This window comes from Heliconius melpomene, chromosome 2 (assembly GCF_056956725.1).
Source record: "Heliconius melpomene rosina isolate 202511_hmr_F chromosome 2, ASM5695672v1, whole genome shotgun sequence".
In the NCBI taxonomy this organism is placed as follows: domain Eukaryota; kingdom Metazoa; phylum Arthropoda; class Insecta; order Lepidoptera; family Nymphalidae; genus Heliconius; species Heliconius melpomene.
Window position 1 is genome coordinate 9,331,658 of NC_140390.1, and position 19,361 is coordinate 9,351,018.

The following is a 19,361-nucleotide window of genomic DNA, read 5'->3' on the forward strand; positions in this document are numbered from 1 at the left end:
GAGTCTGAGTTTATTAGTCGATTAGCCTCAAATTTCCAAACCTAAGTAGTAATCGAACCTATAACTATCACTTTTACAGTCAGACGGTGTCCCGTGGCCTTTAACTACTGAGTTAATAGAGTCCAACGATAAAAAAATACAATAAATTATGTATTTCTAAGTAATTACCAATTTAATTAATACTACGTAGGTAGTTGGGGGTTGCTGTTTAATGAAAAGCAAATAAGTATTAATTAGATACCCCTCTGAACTTTAGCTTAGTATGAATAGTTTAATTCTGCTTTGAGGACAGCTGTGACGTAGGGGCGATAGGTTGTAGGTTCTATCCCCATTCGAGGTAATGAAATATTTAATATTGGCATTGGGTTCTGCCTCTCAACACGCAATGCCTCCAGAAATCCACTCAAAAGTGATTTTCAACACCGCGCTTTGCCTCATAACCAGAGCAAGGAAATAAAAAGCAATACTATAAAGCGTAAAACCAAAAAATCAAAAACTGTGTCTCAAATGGGAATCGAAGCCACAACCATCACATATCCACTCAGATACTTCTCAAAATAAACTACATTTTAACTTTATTTTTCCATCCAACTTCACGAGAGAAAGAGGTATATAAATGGATTACTTTTAGCTAATTCACTCACTAAATTGCCTGCAATTTAACGTTAGCTGTAAATGAGGATGTGTTAGGTTTAATACGATTTTATTTGCCTTTAGATAAATGTGGTTTAAATTTATTTTTTACAGCTTCACGCTTTTTCCCGTAAAGCAGAATAGGTTGGGTTGGATTAGTTTCACACTTTTTGCGGGTTAAGTAGAGTATCTTTGTCGTTGTCCTGCCACCAGAGCGAAGAAATGGAAAAATAAATTTAAATAAATAAATAAAATAATTAAACATTATAGATATATTCATATTGGGCGGTTCGTAAAAAAGGAGTATCCTAACTCAAGGTTCCACCTGCCATCCCTACTACATTGGGGATAAGCCGTGAAGAAAAAATATAGTATGAGTAGTAAATAGAGTAGTTTTCTGTCAAGTTGTATAAAAGCTTATACAGAATGTGCAATTTTGATGTGAAAATTCTATTATGTCGGGTCGTTCTTAGACGGTACTGATATCTGGGCTAGGGTTGTATTCTCTTTAAATTATAGTTATTCTTTTCATTTCCAGTATTTGAGGCCAATCGTAGCGCAGCGGCACAAGGGTGTGACTGTAACGCGACGGTTGTGGGTTCGATCCCCACTCGAAGAAGTGAAATATTTATTTACATTTATATTTCCATTTCTTCCCTCTGATGTTGAGGCAAAGCGCGGCGTTGAGGTCTGCCACGCAACACGCAATGCTTCCAGAATTCGACAGAAAGTGGTGAACGGAGCGTTTTAACATAAGTGTTAAGACACGACGCTGGAAAGCGATTTTGTCGTATCTCTAAAGAAACTTTTTTAAGCATATAAAAAGTTCTGAAATTATAGAAAAAGAGAATAAAATCACCAACCCTAAATAAAATATTTCTTATGCAGTGCACGATACCCGGGGTAGATACTCGTATTTTATAACACCTCTACAAACACATTAAGGTTTAATACTTTAAGCTCAAATATTTTACCTACAATCTAACATTTTTACTCTAATGTCTTGAGGAGAAATATAGTTTTTAACATTTTTTAAAGTGTTATCTCTTGTAAATCAAAAACGTTGAATCCTCGTCTCGAATTCCGCCTGAGAGGGGAGATCGGAGTGTCGTAGCACCAGATTCTTTCTGTCTATCCTCTACACCGCACGCTTTATTTATATTTAAATCGAACCTGAAACTTTAATATTATTACATACAACTACTCAGTTTACTGCTTTTAATATAAAACTCATTACTTACTTTCTAAAGACATCGTAAAATACATAGTTACTGCAGAAAATATTGTTACATTTTAAAGGAAAACTTATATAAAAAACTAATAAAACAGCGAAACAGAAGTTTTTTAATGGGAGTGGAGTGTCTTAATAATCTGTTCCCTCTCTCAACCCTGCTAGGTGCGGGTTACAGCGTGAAGCGAAAATTAAAATTCAAATTAAATTAAACTTAAGTTTCAATTTAAGCCGAAGTTTGTTAATTATATAACAATCAATCTATTACTATTTAGATTTCTATGTCGTAACCCTTACGTCGTACGTGTTTGACAGAATTATTATTTATTTGTATTTTCAGGAATTTCACTTCTTCGCTCTGGCACCAAGGCAAAAGCCCCGAGGGGGGTTTCACCACTCAACACGCATACCTCAAAAAAATCGGTGGAAAGTGGGGAACGGAGTGTCGTCTCATTCTGCCCTCGTTCCCTCTATTTTTTATTGACATATATAAAAAAAATGAAGTTATCTTCAAAATACTACATACATTTATTTTTTATCATTATTGTTATTTGTAATTGTTTTTGGAACTATATAATTTCATTAGACAAAAACCTACAAAACTTACAGTCTTTAATATAACACTCATTGCTTACTTTCTGAAGACGCCGTAAAATACATAGTTACTGAAGAAAATCTCTTTACATTTTAAAGGAAGACTAATATAAAATAGTTTTGTAGCTTCACTTTAAACAGAAGTTTGTTGCTCATTTCTATTTCAACCTATTTTGATTATGTAATATTGGAACTAAAGTTTTTAGAACCTAGATAGAAAATTACAAAAAAAAATTGGCAGAAAGAATTAAGTGCTAGGACACTGCGTTTCCCATGTACCTTTTAATATTCGTTATTATTTGGATATGTTGGTAGGGAGAACTTAGTGCTAATACGCTCCGTTCTGTGCTTTTTATTTATTATATAAATATTGTTAGCTACACATTTCTGTTTAACCAGTATTTTCAATTATTCTCTACGGGAGAAAGAGAGTCACATCAAGAAGAGATCAATAGCTTATAACAAAATAAATTATGCAGATAGTATAAACTATTAGTAAGAATTGACTCTCTTTCTCTCTCTCTCTCTGTAAGAGAAAGACTACGGTCCCTACATACCTTTATCGTTTTCTCTACTGTCACCAACCTCTTAATATATGTCCTCCAGGGAGTCATGTTATTTGTTTTGAAATTTCATTAAACTTCTGTACTTTTTACTTTCCGTATAACACTCAATTTTATTATTTTAAAACATTCCCTAACACTTACATATCATTAACTCTCGCTGTTCAAATATACGAGGTGCTTAGTTTCTTCCCTTTATTCAAAAGTTCAAGCTTCGTACAATTCTCTTGCAATATATAACGATTGTGGATGGACTTCCTTTTCTTTTTCATTTTACGTACTTTCTGAAAAGAATTACCAGGTGCCCTACAGGTTCACATCTGCAGGGCACCTGGTAATCTAGTGTTACACGCCGCTGCCATTAAGACACGTTCTATTTTCCACTGAATTTTGGAGACATTGCGTGTTGAGTGGAATGTCTTATTTCTACTCTAAAAAAATACTATCATTTTACTGGTTTGATTCGACTCAGGGAGATTAAATATTTAATATTTTCATTTCCTCGCTGTGGTTAGGGCAGAACACGGCAAGCGCGGCATTCCGTCGGAAACGGAAATTTCTTAACACTAGGTTCACCAGTCAGATGTCAGTCAGATATCTCAGAATTCGGGCAAAGGTGAAGAATGGAAAATTTCAACTTCAAAATCTATTTTTTTTCTCTGTCTTACAGGATAATGCTTGAAGCTTAGTAAAAATGCTTATACATCAGTAGAATAAAAGGACGTCGTCGCGCAATAATGAATGATGATTGTGAGTTCGATTTCCAAGTAGGAAAAAAGACTACATTTAAGTTCCGCCGATCAACACACAATGTTCCAAAAATTGGGCGGAAAGTAAGAAACGGAGAGTATTGTTCCATGCGGAATACAGCGTAAAACTGTTTATTAAATAAATAAAAACACCTTTCTTTTGATATTGAAAATTGATCAAATATTTGTTCGTAAAACCATTTTCAATAACCTTCAGAATTTTCAATATCATATTTATCTCACGTTTCGTTGTAAATCTATAAAGTGGCAATGCAAAATATTAATATTGAGTTTTTAATTATATTTTTGTTAGTTTTTAATTATTAGTTCCTTTCGTTGGTCTCGATAAATAAATGATAAAAAAGTAGTTCCAAATTTTCTCGCTTAGCAGAGAAGTAGAGGGAACCTAGTGCTAAAAAACTCCGAAATATGTCATGTTGAGTGACGAAACTTAATGCCGTGCCATGTCCGAATAAAGGAAGAAGTAACTTAGTTTAAATAAAGAATTAATATAGTAATTACGAGATTTAATTGGTTTACAAGATTTCAAATCCAATATACAATCTCTTATTTATTACCTTCCATTGTTTATAAATATTATGTCGACATCATCGTATCATCGTTTCCTCGTTTAAGAAAACTATCGCAATCATCTTTATGTATAAATATTTAAATAAAAATAATATTTATTAGGAACAAAAATATAAGGTAGCATTTACGACTGTTAAAGCTAAAAAACTGGACAGCACACTGCACAGCGTCAGCGCCCAGGTTGCTCCAAATATAAAAGAAAATTAAATCAGCTTCACGCTATATCCTGCAGACAGCAGAGTAGGCAGAGGGAACTTAGTGTTAAGATACTCTGTTGCCCATTTTCCGCCGAATTCTGAAGGCATTGCGTGTTGAGTGGCGGAACCCAACGCCGCGTTTTGCTGCGACAACAAAGCAGAAATAAAATAATTAAATAATAAATTTGAATAATTATTTTATTTCTAATTCAAAGTAAAATAATTTTATTCATAATAAGTTATTTGCTTTTTTGTTGGACGTCAAATAATATACCACCGTCTCACTAAAGTTGACTGTCTCAGACTTCAGAAGGACCAGTGCAAGAAACTCAAAGGGATCTTTTTTTCCAATTCAATAAACTTCAATTATTTAGTTATATTAGTTTTAATAAACTTTAATATATTAGACTGGCTGGTGTCTTTATGTTTTAATTACATTATATTTATCTTGCGTTATCATTTGTATAAATTATGGCTAGTTCCATAATGGTGGCCTCTGGTAAGACATCTTCACTTAGTTTCCCGAACAGTAGAGTTGAAGAGGGTAGTAGCAAAACTTTACGAGAAATTAATAATAATTCAATCCCCCAAGTGGAATCAAACTCTCAACCGTCGTGCTTACAGTCAAATACTGTGCCGACTGCTTCGATTACACTTAACATTTTATATTTATTAAATCAAAATATAAAATGTATTTTTTAGAGAAAAATACGTAACTAACAAGTTTTTATTCAAATGTAATATTAAAATCTAAAACTGTATAAATAGAATTATATGAATGCGCTTAAATCAATTTCGCAGGGAGCTTTTAAAAAGTTCAATATATTTTAGGTAATTGAGGCCAGTCGGTGTGCAGGATCAAACCCAGTATTACCACTGTGCTACAATGGTCTTAAATACAAAAAAGAAAACATACTTGTATACACATTCAGAATGTTCGCAAACGTTTCTATGAGTCGTAAACCTCGAGTTACTTATAATAAAACCAAAATAATAGATGTATTGCGATATAAAGTTTTTATGAACTATATTTCTTTAATGTTGTACGACCGTGTTATACGAGTACAAGTGTGTATATATATATTTTGTATTTTAAAGCTTTCTCCGTAAATTATAGAAAAGCAGAGAGAATATTGTGATAGATCACTTTTTTTAACTTATGGATGTAGAAAGGCATATTGCTGTCAGTAACATACTTAACACAATATACTGCTAGTACCAACGTTTTAATTGTATCGATGTTTCTCACTGTATCTGCGAATAGGAGGAATATTGGGGAACAGGCTACTTAACACTAGGTTCCCTCTGTCTACCCCGCCATATGTGCCATATGTGGTAGCGTCAAACTTTACGAAGAGACAATATTGATATAAACATATTAGCATTAATCCAGTATCACAATATTTGGCAGCGGAATCGAGTTAACCGCGAACAAACAAACACACAAATAGATGGGGATTTCTAAGTTAAATTATTAGCTATTTTCGTGCTAGAATGATTTGTTGATACAACTCAATGATATATAAACAGTTATTAGGTAAAATATTAATAAATTATTCAATATTAATATCTTTGATTTTCTCGATTTTCATACAGTCAAATATACAGTATAGTCGAAAGCAATTATACGCAACTACCGTCGTAACGCAGCGGCACTGTCACACGCGACGTGTGTGAGTTCGATCCCCACTAGAGGGAATTAATTATCATTTTTTAACATTTTCATTTCTCTACTCTAAAATTAACTCTAGATCTAGTTTAATTCTAGATTCTCGCTGCCTAGGGCAGAAATACATTAAGGCTATAAGCGGGATAATGCGTGAAAATAACCTTTAAAATCTAAATCTAGAGCTACTGACTCTAAGTCTAGTGCATTAAAATTTGCATAAATAAGTAACTATGTTAGTAACCAGCACGTGTGTTTCATTTAAATAATATGATTGCTGTCATTCCGTTGCTGGAAGCCTTAGTGTTACATACGCTGGTTGTGGGTTCGATTCTCATTTCGGATATGGTAAGGTAGACAGAGGAAATTTGTTAGTTAGAAAGTAGTGAGTTCGATTCCCGCTTGAGGAAATTAATTATTTCAATCTCGTCGCTCTGGTTAGAAAAAGAAAACGCGGCGTTCAATTCCACCATTCTACGTTTAATGTCCCAAAATTTTGTGAATACGTTGAAATTGGACTGTCTTAACACTAAATCCTCGTTACCTATCCCGATATAAGGGAAAAAGCGAAAAGCTGCTTTTTGAAAGTGATCTATAAAAATGTACAGAGAGCGGATAAACTATAAATAAGTTATATCATGTTATAAACATTAGAAAATCCATTTCCTGTTAACTTGCATTGCTTTATACCTTATTACAAAGGCGTAGAGCTTCTGGAGCAACTGGTTGGTCATAGACCTATATTTTCAATTAGAAACGGTATAAGTAGTGTCCGGACACTTTTTGTTGAATGGTTTTTGCTATGTTTATGTAAAGATATTTCTGTAATTTATTTTTGTAAATGAATTCTTAATTTTATGATAACTAATTAAAATACATATATAAAAAAAAATAGTTAAAATACAAAATAATAAATAATATATGAAAACAATAAAACTCTCCCGAGTAATTGAACCTATGACCGTCACGTTTTCATTTTTCTCATACAAATATATACAAGTTATGCCACTTCTGTTTCAACTCTGTGACACAACAGCGAGCCTCCACAAGTCCACAATCAACACTACGGCATGGCGTCTTGACCGATACAGACGTCGGATAGTTCATTTGTTTCCGTTTAAACTTTTATTTTAACTATTAAATTTAAACTAACTTACTAACTTAATCTTAGTTAAATTTTAACTGTGATTTAATTTAGTTTTTTTACTCTGGTGCTATAAATGCCTTGTGTAAAGTGACTTTGAGAGTGTTTTAAAAAATGAATGGAATTGTGGATTCGGAAGCGGAGACAGGAAATGAAAGGTTAGTTAGACTTTTCTTATTTATATAGAATTTTATCTAGATATTTCAGGTTTTTTTTAATTTTTTTTGTTTATATTGAAACAGTATTAATATTTTTTTATATTTTGTTATCTAAAATGTAAAATCGAAGAACGTAATTGAGTATATAGAAAAATATAAAAGATAATTAAGCTATTTTAAAATATATAAAAATAGTATAACTTGTATCCAAGGTGTCATTAATAATTAAAAACCTAAAATTACAAACTGACTAAGTGTACTCACAACTAACAAAAAAGTTAATATAAAAAGTTAAATATGAGAAACCAAGTATTTATAATAACTTTAATTATCAGTAGTTACAACCGTCGTTAAAATATGACAACCATAAAATTTTATGAATAATAATAAATATAGGTATATGTAAAATCGCAACAACAAGTAGTTTTTTATAAAATCACTCTGTATTCCTCATATAGTAGGGAACCTAGTGTTAAGACCTGTTCCTCTCTCACCGCGCAATTTTCGAAATATTAAATTTTGAGTAGCAGAACTCAAAGCAACGTTTAGTTTTGCTATCAAGTGGGAATCGAACCCACAACCGTCTAGTTTACTGTCAGCATTTTCGCAGCTGTGCTAAGACGGTTTCAGATATAGATATAGTAACATAATGTATAATTACTATTATATGAACAACCGCTTACAACATCGGTATCTCAATAATTGTAAGATTATGATAATTAAAAAAGATATACAATTATATAAAAACTTGTTTACTTTTTAATGATTCCTGACATTGCACAGTAAATATATATACGTAAGATTTTAACTTTACGCTGTATCCCGCACATAGCACGGTAGACGACATAGGGAACCTTCCTAGGTACCCAGATCTATTATTATTAGGTTCCCACGTAGTGTTAAGACTACGTTAACTCCGTTCCATTAAGACGTTTCCTTTAGAACGGAACTTAACGTCGCGCTTTGACCAGTACCAGAGCAAGGAAATGGAAATATTAAATATTTCATTCTCCCGAGAGGAGAGAACCCACCAGACCGTCGTATTGACAGTGGCACGGACGTGCCCCAACACCACGAGGCCTAAATAAGGTCCGGTATTAGTAGGTAAGATTAAAAATAAAAACGTGAATTTGAACTTGTGCCCTCTTGAATGACACACCAAGAAATTATAACTTATACCAAAAGAAATAAAGTTTAAAGACCTAAATGAAATTATAATGATAAAATATGTTCATATTTTTAAATATATGAATTCAACATTCATGTTGCATATCAATACAGTTATAACGGAATAAACCTGTTTCAATGAATAGATAAAGTTCATATTCTTAGTGATTTATTATTCTGTTCTCTATTTAAATTATGTATTAGTAGATGTAGGGTTGATTTCATTCATTAGGAAAATGTTTTTTTAGTTCCTTGGTTTGTTGACAAGACCACCCGAAACGCAGTCTCGAAAATTATGCGATGTGTGCGAAACGGAGAGTCTAATCACTCCTGGGTTCCCTCTATGTAATGAATTGTAAATGAAGAATTTCATTAAAAATAAAATTAAAATATTCAATATTAGTTAGACGTTTGCTTAAAAACCGGTTTCAATATAGATAAATATTACAAATATGTTGGTATTAGACGCAATATAATGTAATGTAACTTGCTTTAGTTATCGCGACTTTACACTTATTAAATGAAACTAATTTCAACGGATATACTACGTAAAATTTGGTTATTGAAATATATTTTAAGACTGACGTGTGTAATATTGACACGTAAAGCAACTTCACGCTGTATCCCGCACAGCAGGGTAGGCAGAGGGTTAAAACACTCCGTTCTCCACTTTCTTCAGCGAAGAAAATAATCATTTAATTTCTCGAGTGGAAATCGAACCCACAGTCACACCCTTGGGCCCAAACGCCACGACTTCATACGATAAAGTTACACTTCAATAGGGTAAGCACAGGGAACCTAGTGTTTAGACACTTCCATTCCCCTCTATCCGCCGAATTGTGAAATTAAAGAAATATAATAATATTTCCTAGGGTGGGATTCGAACCGGCCACTATTATTATAACGAATAACAAGCAGCTCTTTACTATATTTAAACTAAAATATTTACTTAGTTCATAACTTAACATCGTATCTACATAAAATGTATGTAAATTTGAGCGACGCGGAAATTTTATACACTTACAAGAGTTTTTATATGAGATACATTTGAAGGTGTGTTTACAAGGAAGCTCATATTTAAAGGAAATAATTATAATAATTAATTTTTATCTCCAAAGTTAGTCGCAATAGCGGGGCTTGCGGCGTTGACCTCTACTATTGTACACGAAAAGAAAAGTGCAGAGAGTGATATCTATTAGTCACTCTTTCTCTCTCTCCTACTTCAATATTATATCCAGAATAGCTGAACGCTAGCAAGAAGGTTGCTAGCATGCAATATATCAAAGTTTAGTGAGATATAATGGAGATTTTCTTTTTTGATGTCACGGCAAAGCGTGGCGTTATGTTCTGCCACTCAACACGCAACGCCTTCAGAATTCAATGGAAAGGTGGAAACGAAAGTGTCTTAATGAGAACGGATTGTTTTAACACTAAGTTATCAGGTTCCTTCTGCCTACTCTATTATGTGCGTGAATCTTAAAAAAACAATAAAGGATCAAATTAATGCCAATTGAATCTCAAACAGAATAACTATCAATGTAGGTAATAGTGGAAATCGTACCCAGAACCACCGCGAGGACCTTCGGTATTGTAAGAATTGTACAAAATCTTCCACAAAACATTGGCATTGAGTGTATAAACAAAATGTATGTTTGTATGTAGATTGTAGAGGTGGGCAATAATTAGAACTGAAGTTACACAAAAGTGGTTATATATAGACACGATTGTAAATATCTTTCAACGATTCTGATTTTAGTTTTGTAGGCGGTTCTCTTATTTTGTTCTGATATCTAGAGGGGCCGGTCGTGATCCAGGTCCAGATCTAGTATCACGGCGGAACTCACCGCCACTCAGCAATCAGCAATGCCTCCAGAATTCGGAAAATGGGGAACTTAGTGTTTTAATGCTACCCGCTGCCTACCCTGCTATGTGCAGGATACAATGTGAAGATAAATAACAACAACTGGAGGATGCTATGATGGTACTAAAGTATCTGATTCTAAGCGCGGCGGTAGTGTGTTCGATCCCCACTCGAGGGAATGATTACATTTAATCAATTTTCATTTTCGCGCTCGGATAGACAAAAAACCACTTTAAGTTTACTCAATCAAAAAGAAGTGAATGGAATGTCTTATAAGTTCCCAATGACTACAATTCTGTGTTCCAAAAAAATAAGATAGTTATTTTATAAGGAATACAATCATTTTATTGGAATATTTAAACATTTTATATATTCGTAGAACGTAGAATTTTTTTGTTCTTTCCTAAATATAAAATAATACTTGAAAAATGTTAAAAATATTTAGTAAATAGCATTCTTTCTTTCCAAATGATAATTCTACCTTTGAACCCATGCACGCTCTCGCTACGTTTAAATTTTTATACGTTTTCTAAAAAACGTTGCATAAATGCTGAAATTTTTGTTTGCGTTGATTTAGAAGGTTGATTTGTGTTCTCTGAGGGACCATAAACCTGAATATTTAATTTTAATTTCAGCTTGATACCTCCCACGCGATCTCGAGATGAATGCTCTTGACAGACGGACAGGCAGACAACAAAATGATCCTATAAGGGTTCCGTTTTCACCTATTTAGGTACGGAACCCTAAAAATATTAATAAAGACAAATCGCTGTATTGATTGATATATACAGTCTCAAAAATAGTGTCTAGGATATATTCTACTAGCGGACGCGCGCAGCTTCGCTAGCGTATTTAAGGGTGAATTCTAATAACCCATGAAACATGTGTTCAATGAAATATTTTTAAGAGTATAAATTTCAAATTTTATAAAAATCGGTGGCGATTTAAAGATTCTTCCATACAAACTTTCAACCCCTTATTTGCACCCTTAGGGGGTAAATTCTAGAAAACCATGAAACATATGTTCAATTAAATATTTCCCATACAAACTTTCAACCCCTTATTTTCACCCTTAGGGGGAGAATTCTAGAAAACGATGAAACACCTGTTCAATTAAATATTTTTAAAAATCTAAATTTCAAATTTTACAAATTGTGAACCCCTATTTCACCCCTTTAGGGTTAAAACTTTTCACAATCCCTTCTTAGTTGTTAGTAGTTAGTAGTAGATGTCCAGATTACGAAAGTAAACATCTATTCAAATTTCACGTTTCTACGCACAGCGGTTACGGCTGTGCGCGCGTCTTACCTCAGTCAGTGAGGACAAGTCCTTTTATATATATAGATATTCGGGACGCTAAGAAAATCTAAAAAAACATCGTAAAAAAATATTTAAACAGTACAAAGCTAAAATCTTTATTGTGTACGCCGCACAGTGACGCACTCGTGACAGGAGCTCGATGTACAAACAGACGATAACCTATGATCTGTTTTTGTATATATGTTATAGTACTAAACGTGGAGATAACATTATAATTTCTATAGTTATTTTTTGTTATGCATGTCTTTTGTTAAACAATAGTGATTTAGATTATTGGTTTTTTGGCTTTTTTTTCGAAACTTACAAGTTGATGCTTATATTTCATATGCAAAGATTTGTATTGAGATATAATGTATCTTTACATATCTATATATATAAAATCAAAAGGTCACTCACTCATCACGAAATCTCAGAAACTACAAGTGCTAGGAATCTCAAATTTTGCATAGGAGTTACTTATAGGACGTAGGTGCTCGCTAAGACGGGAATTTGCAATATTCGATTTCTAAGGGGTTGTTTTTGGGGTCGAAAGTTTGTATGAAACTTCGTTACTACAAATGGTAGGAGTCTCAAATTTTGCATAAACGTCACTAGGACGTAGTCATGGAGACGGAAATTAATAATAACATAGTTCACGCGGGTGAAACCGCGAGCGGGCCGCTAGTTATAATATAATAATTGAAATTTAACTGTCTATATATGGAAGATATATGAGAAAATTTATTAAAGGGGGCGTTTATCAAAGTAATTTAAATTTTTATCTAATTGTCAATGCGTTTGTTCACACTTATCTCATAAACGGCTTAACCGATTGAAATATAGTTTTCACAATTATGTTTTCGGACACTTCATTTAATATTTAGTGCTAGTTTTATTCCATTCGGTGTATAAATAAAATAAGTTATGTCAATTTACTTACTTACCTACTCCAAGCAGATGAAGTCGCAGGCATAGCTAGTTCAAAATATTTTTCTTGATCTATATCTCGTGTGAAATCTATATTTTTTTCTATTTTTTTTTTTTAAATATATTATTTTATAATTTTCCCGCGGGATTGGATCAATCTACTAAAGAAGTACCGTACACTCCCCCAAATAAGAATTGAACCCACAACCCTTGCATTTACAGGCAAACGCTCACAAAGTTCTCTCTGCCAAATAACAGCAAAACTAAGGTATTGTATCGTCCCGTGCGAATACACAATGTACTGACGTTATTGACAGTTTATTACTTATGCTAACTAGCGCAGCTTTGTTCCAAACAGATCGTTAATTACACTCCTATGGGATTTTAGTTATATACTGACTTGGTTTGATACAAAAAATACACTAGATTTTACTAAATAATTCTATATTCTATATAGATCTAATGATGCAATCCCGTGGGAAGGCTATAAAATATGAAATATTTTATTTGAACAAATCTATATTAGGGAAAAAATAAGTCTAGTTCCCGCGGGATACAGCAAAAATATACTATACATGTTTTTTATATAAAAACAAATTATTGTATCGAAATGAAACGTACGAGTATACGAGTATCGAATTCATAGATAAAATTTTAAGTTAGGGTAGAGGGAACCTAGTATTAAGATACGTCTCAACGGTACATTTGCCATTTGCATTCAAATCTCACTTAGTGGAATGAAATATTTTTTGAATTATTTATTACCCTGGTATGATCATAAGATAAAACGCAGCATGAAGATCCGTCACTCAACACGCAATGTTCGGATAACGACCAGCAGTGGACGAGGACAGGCTGATTATGATGATGATGATGATGTAGCTAAAAAATACGAAATACTAAAGAAATGAGCCTTCAGAGATATAGGTTAAAACTTGCAAAATAAATACTGTTATCGTTTATAATAAATTGTCGATTGTTGACACAGCTGCTATTAGATTTCATAGGTTTATAGAAAAACAAATAAATACATGTAATGTATCGAGGCCAGTCCTAGCGTAGGGGCACAAGCGTGTGACTGTGAACAAGTGTAGTGGGTTCGATCTCCACTCGAAAAAATTAAAATATTTAATATTTTCATTTCTTCGCTCTGGTGTCGAAGCAAAGCGCGGCATCGAGTTTCTCCACTGCAACACGCAATGCCTCCAGAATTTAAAGGAGAGTGGTGAGCGGAGTATCTTTAAACCAGGCTCCCTCTGCCTACCACACCACGTGCGGGATACAGCGAACCCACAATGATCACGTTAACTGTCAAACGCCGCGCTGCGATGACCTCAGGAATAACCTTTACATTTTAAAATAAACAACATTGATTGTATTCTGGAAAGGATTCTTGAAGTCTTGAATAGAATAAACTACAATGTTCGCGGTTTATTGGTCGCAGCTTCATGGTTTATTCATGACTCGCGTCTGTCATAGTAATTGATTTTGACGTTCGACATAAAAATAAAATTGTATTCTTTTGAAAATAAATAAAATCTATTTCGTGTAGAGCTCGGCGGTGTCATAACCCAGTGAATGTTTGCTTTTTCCAAGTTTTCTTTTTTTTCATTTGTAGGGTTCCGTACCTAAAAAAAAGAAGGAAGACGGGACTTACATTTTACTTTTTACCCCTACTTTTTTATTTTAGTCCAGTTTCAATAACTTACTTAGTTATAACTTTACAAACATAAATTTATACCAAAACACAAATAAAAAGAATGTATATACTAAAAACTGTGAAAAAAACTCCCATAAGGCAAAAATAAAAAACAAAAACTTGTGCCAAAAAAAAAGAATAATTTAAAAATAAACTTGACAATTCACCTTGACCCTGACCCTGACGCGTGCATATGTCAAATCTTTATCCTTCTATACGGCTTCCACAGTTTGTTAATCCATTATTACATTTTAAATAAGGATTTAAAGTTTCTTTATGAAAGTAAATACTATACAAGTTTTTTCTCTATTTCAAGTTTATTTTATTTTGATTGATTTTAAATAGGTATATATAGTAATTTAAAACTTTCATCAAATAAAGTCTTTATTTACTATTTTATATATTAAGTTGCACTTATATAAGGTTTTTGGGGGAACAGAGGGTTAAATGGATGTTTATATATTACATAGTAATAAAAATAATCATTACAAGCTTATGTTTGTTATTCATTTCATACAAAATGTGTAGTGGAAAAGCCCGCAAACTTAAGTTTGTCAACTTTACAACTACATTTGATACGGAACCCTCGTTGGGAGAGCCCAATTTACACTTTTTACGGTATAGTGACAATGTATATTTTCCTTTCATACTTGTTGTTTTTTCCGTGTATACCAGGGTAGGCAAAGGAACCTAGTATTATGTCCCGTACCAGTGAACTTTCGAGATATTGCGTGTTGAGTGACTGAGTGGCGTGTTGAGGGTTATGTTTTTAGCGCGTATGTAAGTGTGTATGTATGTCCGTTTCTTTGTTCCCTTGTACCTAAACCAGTAAACTGATTTTTAAAATTATCAAATCTAAATCGTAAGTCTTAATTAATGGAATAGTTGAGAACAGTGCCTCTTAGTTAGATTGTTCCAAAAAAAACGTACATCAAAATAGAATCACACGAACAACAAAGTATTTAAGATCATCGTAAAAACCTTAAATAATTGAATTTTAATTTTGTATCCCATTAAAATATTAGTCCACGTCTATTGTTAGTTTATCTTGTTATAACGAAAATTAAACATGTATCTAGAATGGTGGCGCAGTGGAGCACCTTTTAATTTGTAAATGCGGAGGTTGTGAGTTCATTCCCCAATAAAAATCATAATTTTTGTTAATTTCTTATTCTGACCAAATATATGCAGGACAAAAGTGTGAACCTAAACCACTGAATTATTAACAAAATAAAATGCCCGACTGCATGATCTAAGCTAATATATGTAGTAACAATCGCGCATCAAGACAAATCTATCAACATATCAATTATCAAATCAGTTCACTCGTTTAACAAGAGAACAAAGGAACGGACATACATACATTCACGCTAAAACATAATCATCCATTTGGACTTCACCGCAGTCGGATAAAATTTGAGTTGTTTTACGTTATCCAGTACCTAACTATAATATAACAATGTTTTGCTCTTTTTATTTAATATCAATTGTGGTTTTCGTTGCGTATGATTTAAAATAGCAAAACCACAGAAGCGCTTATCATTTTATATGGAAAAAAATAATACAAACAAACCTTTTAAAGACATCGTCCCACTTCATCTACCAGAGCGGGGAAATGAAAATAATTCATTCTCCCAAGTCGAGATCGAACTCACAACCATCGAGATCACAGTGATACGATCTTCCACTGCGCCATGATGGCCTATTAATTCAGTTACTAGCTTGAATTTACGCCTCTGTCCGCAAATTTAAGATTTGTGTATGAACTATGTCATATTTTAAGCCCAATTTCCAGGCTCTAGCTACCAAGGATAAAGCGTGAACTCAATAAAAAAAGGAAAATAATTATTTCTCCCAATCGAAGCTGAAAAAAAGAATTAACCCACTTCCGTTGCCATTACAGTCTGTTGCTCTTCCACTGAGCTCCAATGACCTCTTTATACAATTACAAATACGAATAAACCCAAATAAAAAGTAGAACAATCGATAAAAGTATTTATAAATAGTTCTCATCAGATAAATTGGTATTAAAACGCTCTGGAGAGAGCTTCGAGTTTTGTATAGCGCTGTCTCAAAGATTGAAATAACTTACGGTTGAAAACATTATTATTATTATTATAGAATTGACTTGGAAAAATCGTGGCTCCAGGGCAAGCGAGCGTGGACCGGGCAGCAACCCTGAATAACTAAATACTCGTGTATGTATGAAACATTAAATTAAACAACACCAATATAAAACTTCGCTGAACAAGAATCTAATAAGAATCACATTAATCAAAATATTTCTGTCAAAATACATTAATCAAAATATTTCTGGGAATTTGCAAATAAAAATAATGAAAGATGATTTTATTTATTCTCTCTTTTTAAAACACAAATACTAGTATGCGGGCCATTAAATATATAGCAGCTTCCACAGTTTTCATTCTGTTGGAGTCCTATTTTTGTCGCGGAACCCAACGCCACAGATTATCGAACTAGACAAAAATATTTACCGTCACCTATCGCATATAACATAAGACATTTCAAAACACGTCAAATAAGAAGACAACATAAATTCTATTCTGGCATACAATTGGTGTTTCGTTGACAAAGAATACCTCAAAAGCACCTGAAATATATTTCATCATGCATTTATCTAAATACGTGAATCTTCACGTTCTATAATTACACAAATGTGCGTCTGTAAACACGGCGGTTGTGAGTTAGACTCCCGTTTAGGGGTATGAAATATTTCATATTTCCATTTTCTCGTTTTGGTAACTCAACACGTAATGCCTCGAGAATTTCGTAGAAGGTGAGGAACGAAAGTATCTTAATGGGAACGCAGTATCTTAACACTAAGTTCCCAGATTTCGCGCTTCTTAGCCAGAGGGAAGAAGTAAAAATAATTCATTCTTTCGAGTGGAAATTAAACTCATAACCGTTGAGTATGGTAGTGAGACGCACCGCTACACCACAACAGTTTTAATTAATTATCTTATCATAAAAAATATTTTTATCTATTTCCCCCTGAATTACTGATTACAGATTAATTAATTACTTTTTTCTATCCCATGGGAAGTCTTTTTATTAGAATAAAAAGGTTTTCTTTTTATTAGAATAAACACAAAATTTTGGCTGAAGGCATGTTAAATATTATATTTTGCTTTAATAAAGAATTGTCGAAAAAATTACAATTTTTAGAACTCCTTAAAAGGTTAAGAAAAAGTGTTACATAGTTTATATTTTATCGAAGAACGCTATAGTCGACTTACCGCCTTAATCAATAAATGTTTCAAACTTTTAGTTTCTTCCATTAGATTACGAGAACCGAAAAGGGGAAAAAAGAAAATAGGTAAATGATAGTTCTCTAAAATCAATTATTATGAGTTTTGCCTCTAAAATTCGGCAGAAAGTGGAAACGAAAGTGCCTTAATGGAAACGGAGTGACACTTAACACTTAACACTGCGGGCAACGTAACCCTAAAAAACAAATAATATAATCAATATTACCTGGAGCAGATATCCAACCTACAACCACCGTCATTGCTGCCACTGCCCCAGCATAGTCGCTTATACTGTACCAGTGGAACATTGAGTATTTACTCAGTATAATATACAAATACGAGACGTCACGCTGTGTCACGTACGGCAAACGCTCCTTCGATTTGTTTTACTTAGGAATTCATATGTTTGTGTAAAGCTTGATGTATGTATGTTTACTTTAGTCAGCTTGGTGACTTATTTCTCCGTTTTATGTTGTTTTTAAACGTTTAAAAAATCATAATGTGCCTTAGTTTTTTTAATGGAAACTTTTTTGTTTCACGCTGTATTCACATATAGCAGCGGTAGGCAAAAGAGACCTGGCAACCTAGTGTTAAAAACACTCTGTTCCCATTAAGACATTTTCGTCCCCACTATTAAGTGTTGGGGAATGGAAATGTCTTAATGAAGAACATAAAAATAAATATTTTGACCGCCAAATCCATTTATTTACTTTGACACATTAGTAAAAAATCCTCTTAAGTATGTCATATTAAAATTGAAATCACGACTTCAATATGTATGATTTTCAAGTACATATTTACATACATATATATTTAAGCGGAAAAAATAATAATATTAGGTAATTTGGGGTTTTCGCGACGCAGACGCACATTTGATGTGGGTTCAATTCCCTCTCGGCGAATTAAATATTTTATACTTTCATCTCCTCGATCTGGAAATGAAAAAAAGCGCGGTGTTAAGTTCCGCCACTCAACACGCAATGTCTCAAGAATTGGGCGGAAAATGGTGAACGGAAATGTCTTAATGGGTAAATTAGTATCCTTAACACTAGGTTCCAAGGTTCCCTTTGCCTACTTTACGGGATGCAGCGTGAAGCTAAAAAAACTAATAACATAGTTTCCCATACAATGTAGTATCAAGAAACTAACTTTTGTTTTATACACTCAATTAGGCTCTATTCTTGTTCATTGAGTAAACTAATGTTATGGAACCACTCTATATCATTAGTGGGTCAACTTTATAAATATATTTGTATGGGGTTCTTTAGTGTCAGAGTCCGTCGTACGTCGTCGTCACACAGTAAACGAGACGTGGGTTCGATTCTAACGTTGGGTAAATTATTACTAAAACCACTCAATTATTAATAACTCAAAGAGATAATAGGAAACGTTTCCCCACTTTCAGTCCAATTTTCAAGACGTTTAGAACTCAACACCAAGCTTTATTTCATTACCAGAACGAGAAAAAGAAAATATTCATTCTGCCGAATGGAAATGAACCCCACTGACCCCCATAAACGTACATACAATATCATACAAAATTTAACAATATTAAACTATATCCATATTCGCGTCTAATAGCGGACTAAATATTCATATTTGTGAACGCTCCA

The 19,361-nt window shown here is 33.2% G+C and overlaps 1 protein-coding gene across 2 annotated transcripts in view; it reads left to right on the plus strand.

Annotated features, from left to right (window-relative positions):
• Positions 1–19,361, plus strand: part of LOC146540804 (calcium/calmodulin-dependent protein kinase kinase 1) — a 90,441-nt gene that overhangs the window by 27,692 nt on the left and 43,388 nt on the right. Inside the window, exon 1 of one of the 2 annotated variants that reach the window (XM_085202285.1) lies at positions 7,303–7,526. The exons of the other annotated variant lie outside the window; for it this stretch is intronic. Coding sequence (XP_085058411.1) covers positions 7,483–7,526 — 44 coding nt within the window. The 5' untranslated portion in view covers positions 7,303–7,482. Of the gene's footprint in view, positions 1–7,302; positions 7,527–19,361 lie in introns of those variants that run through there. 2 annotated transcript variants of the gene reach the window in all.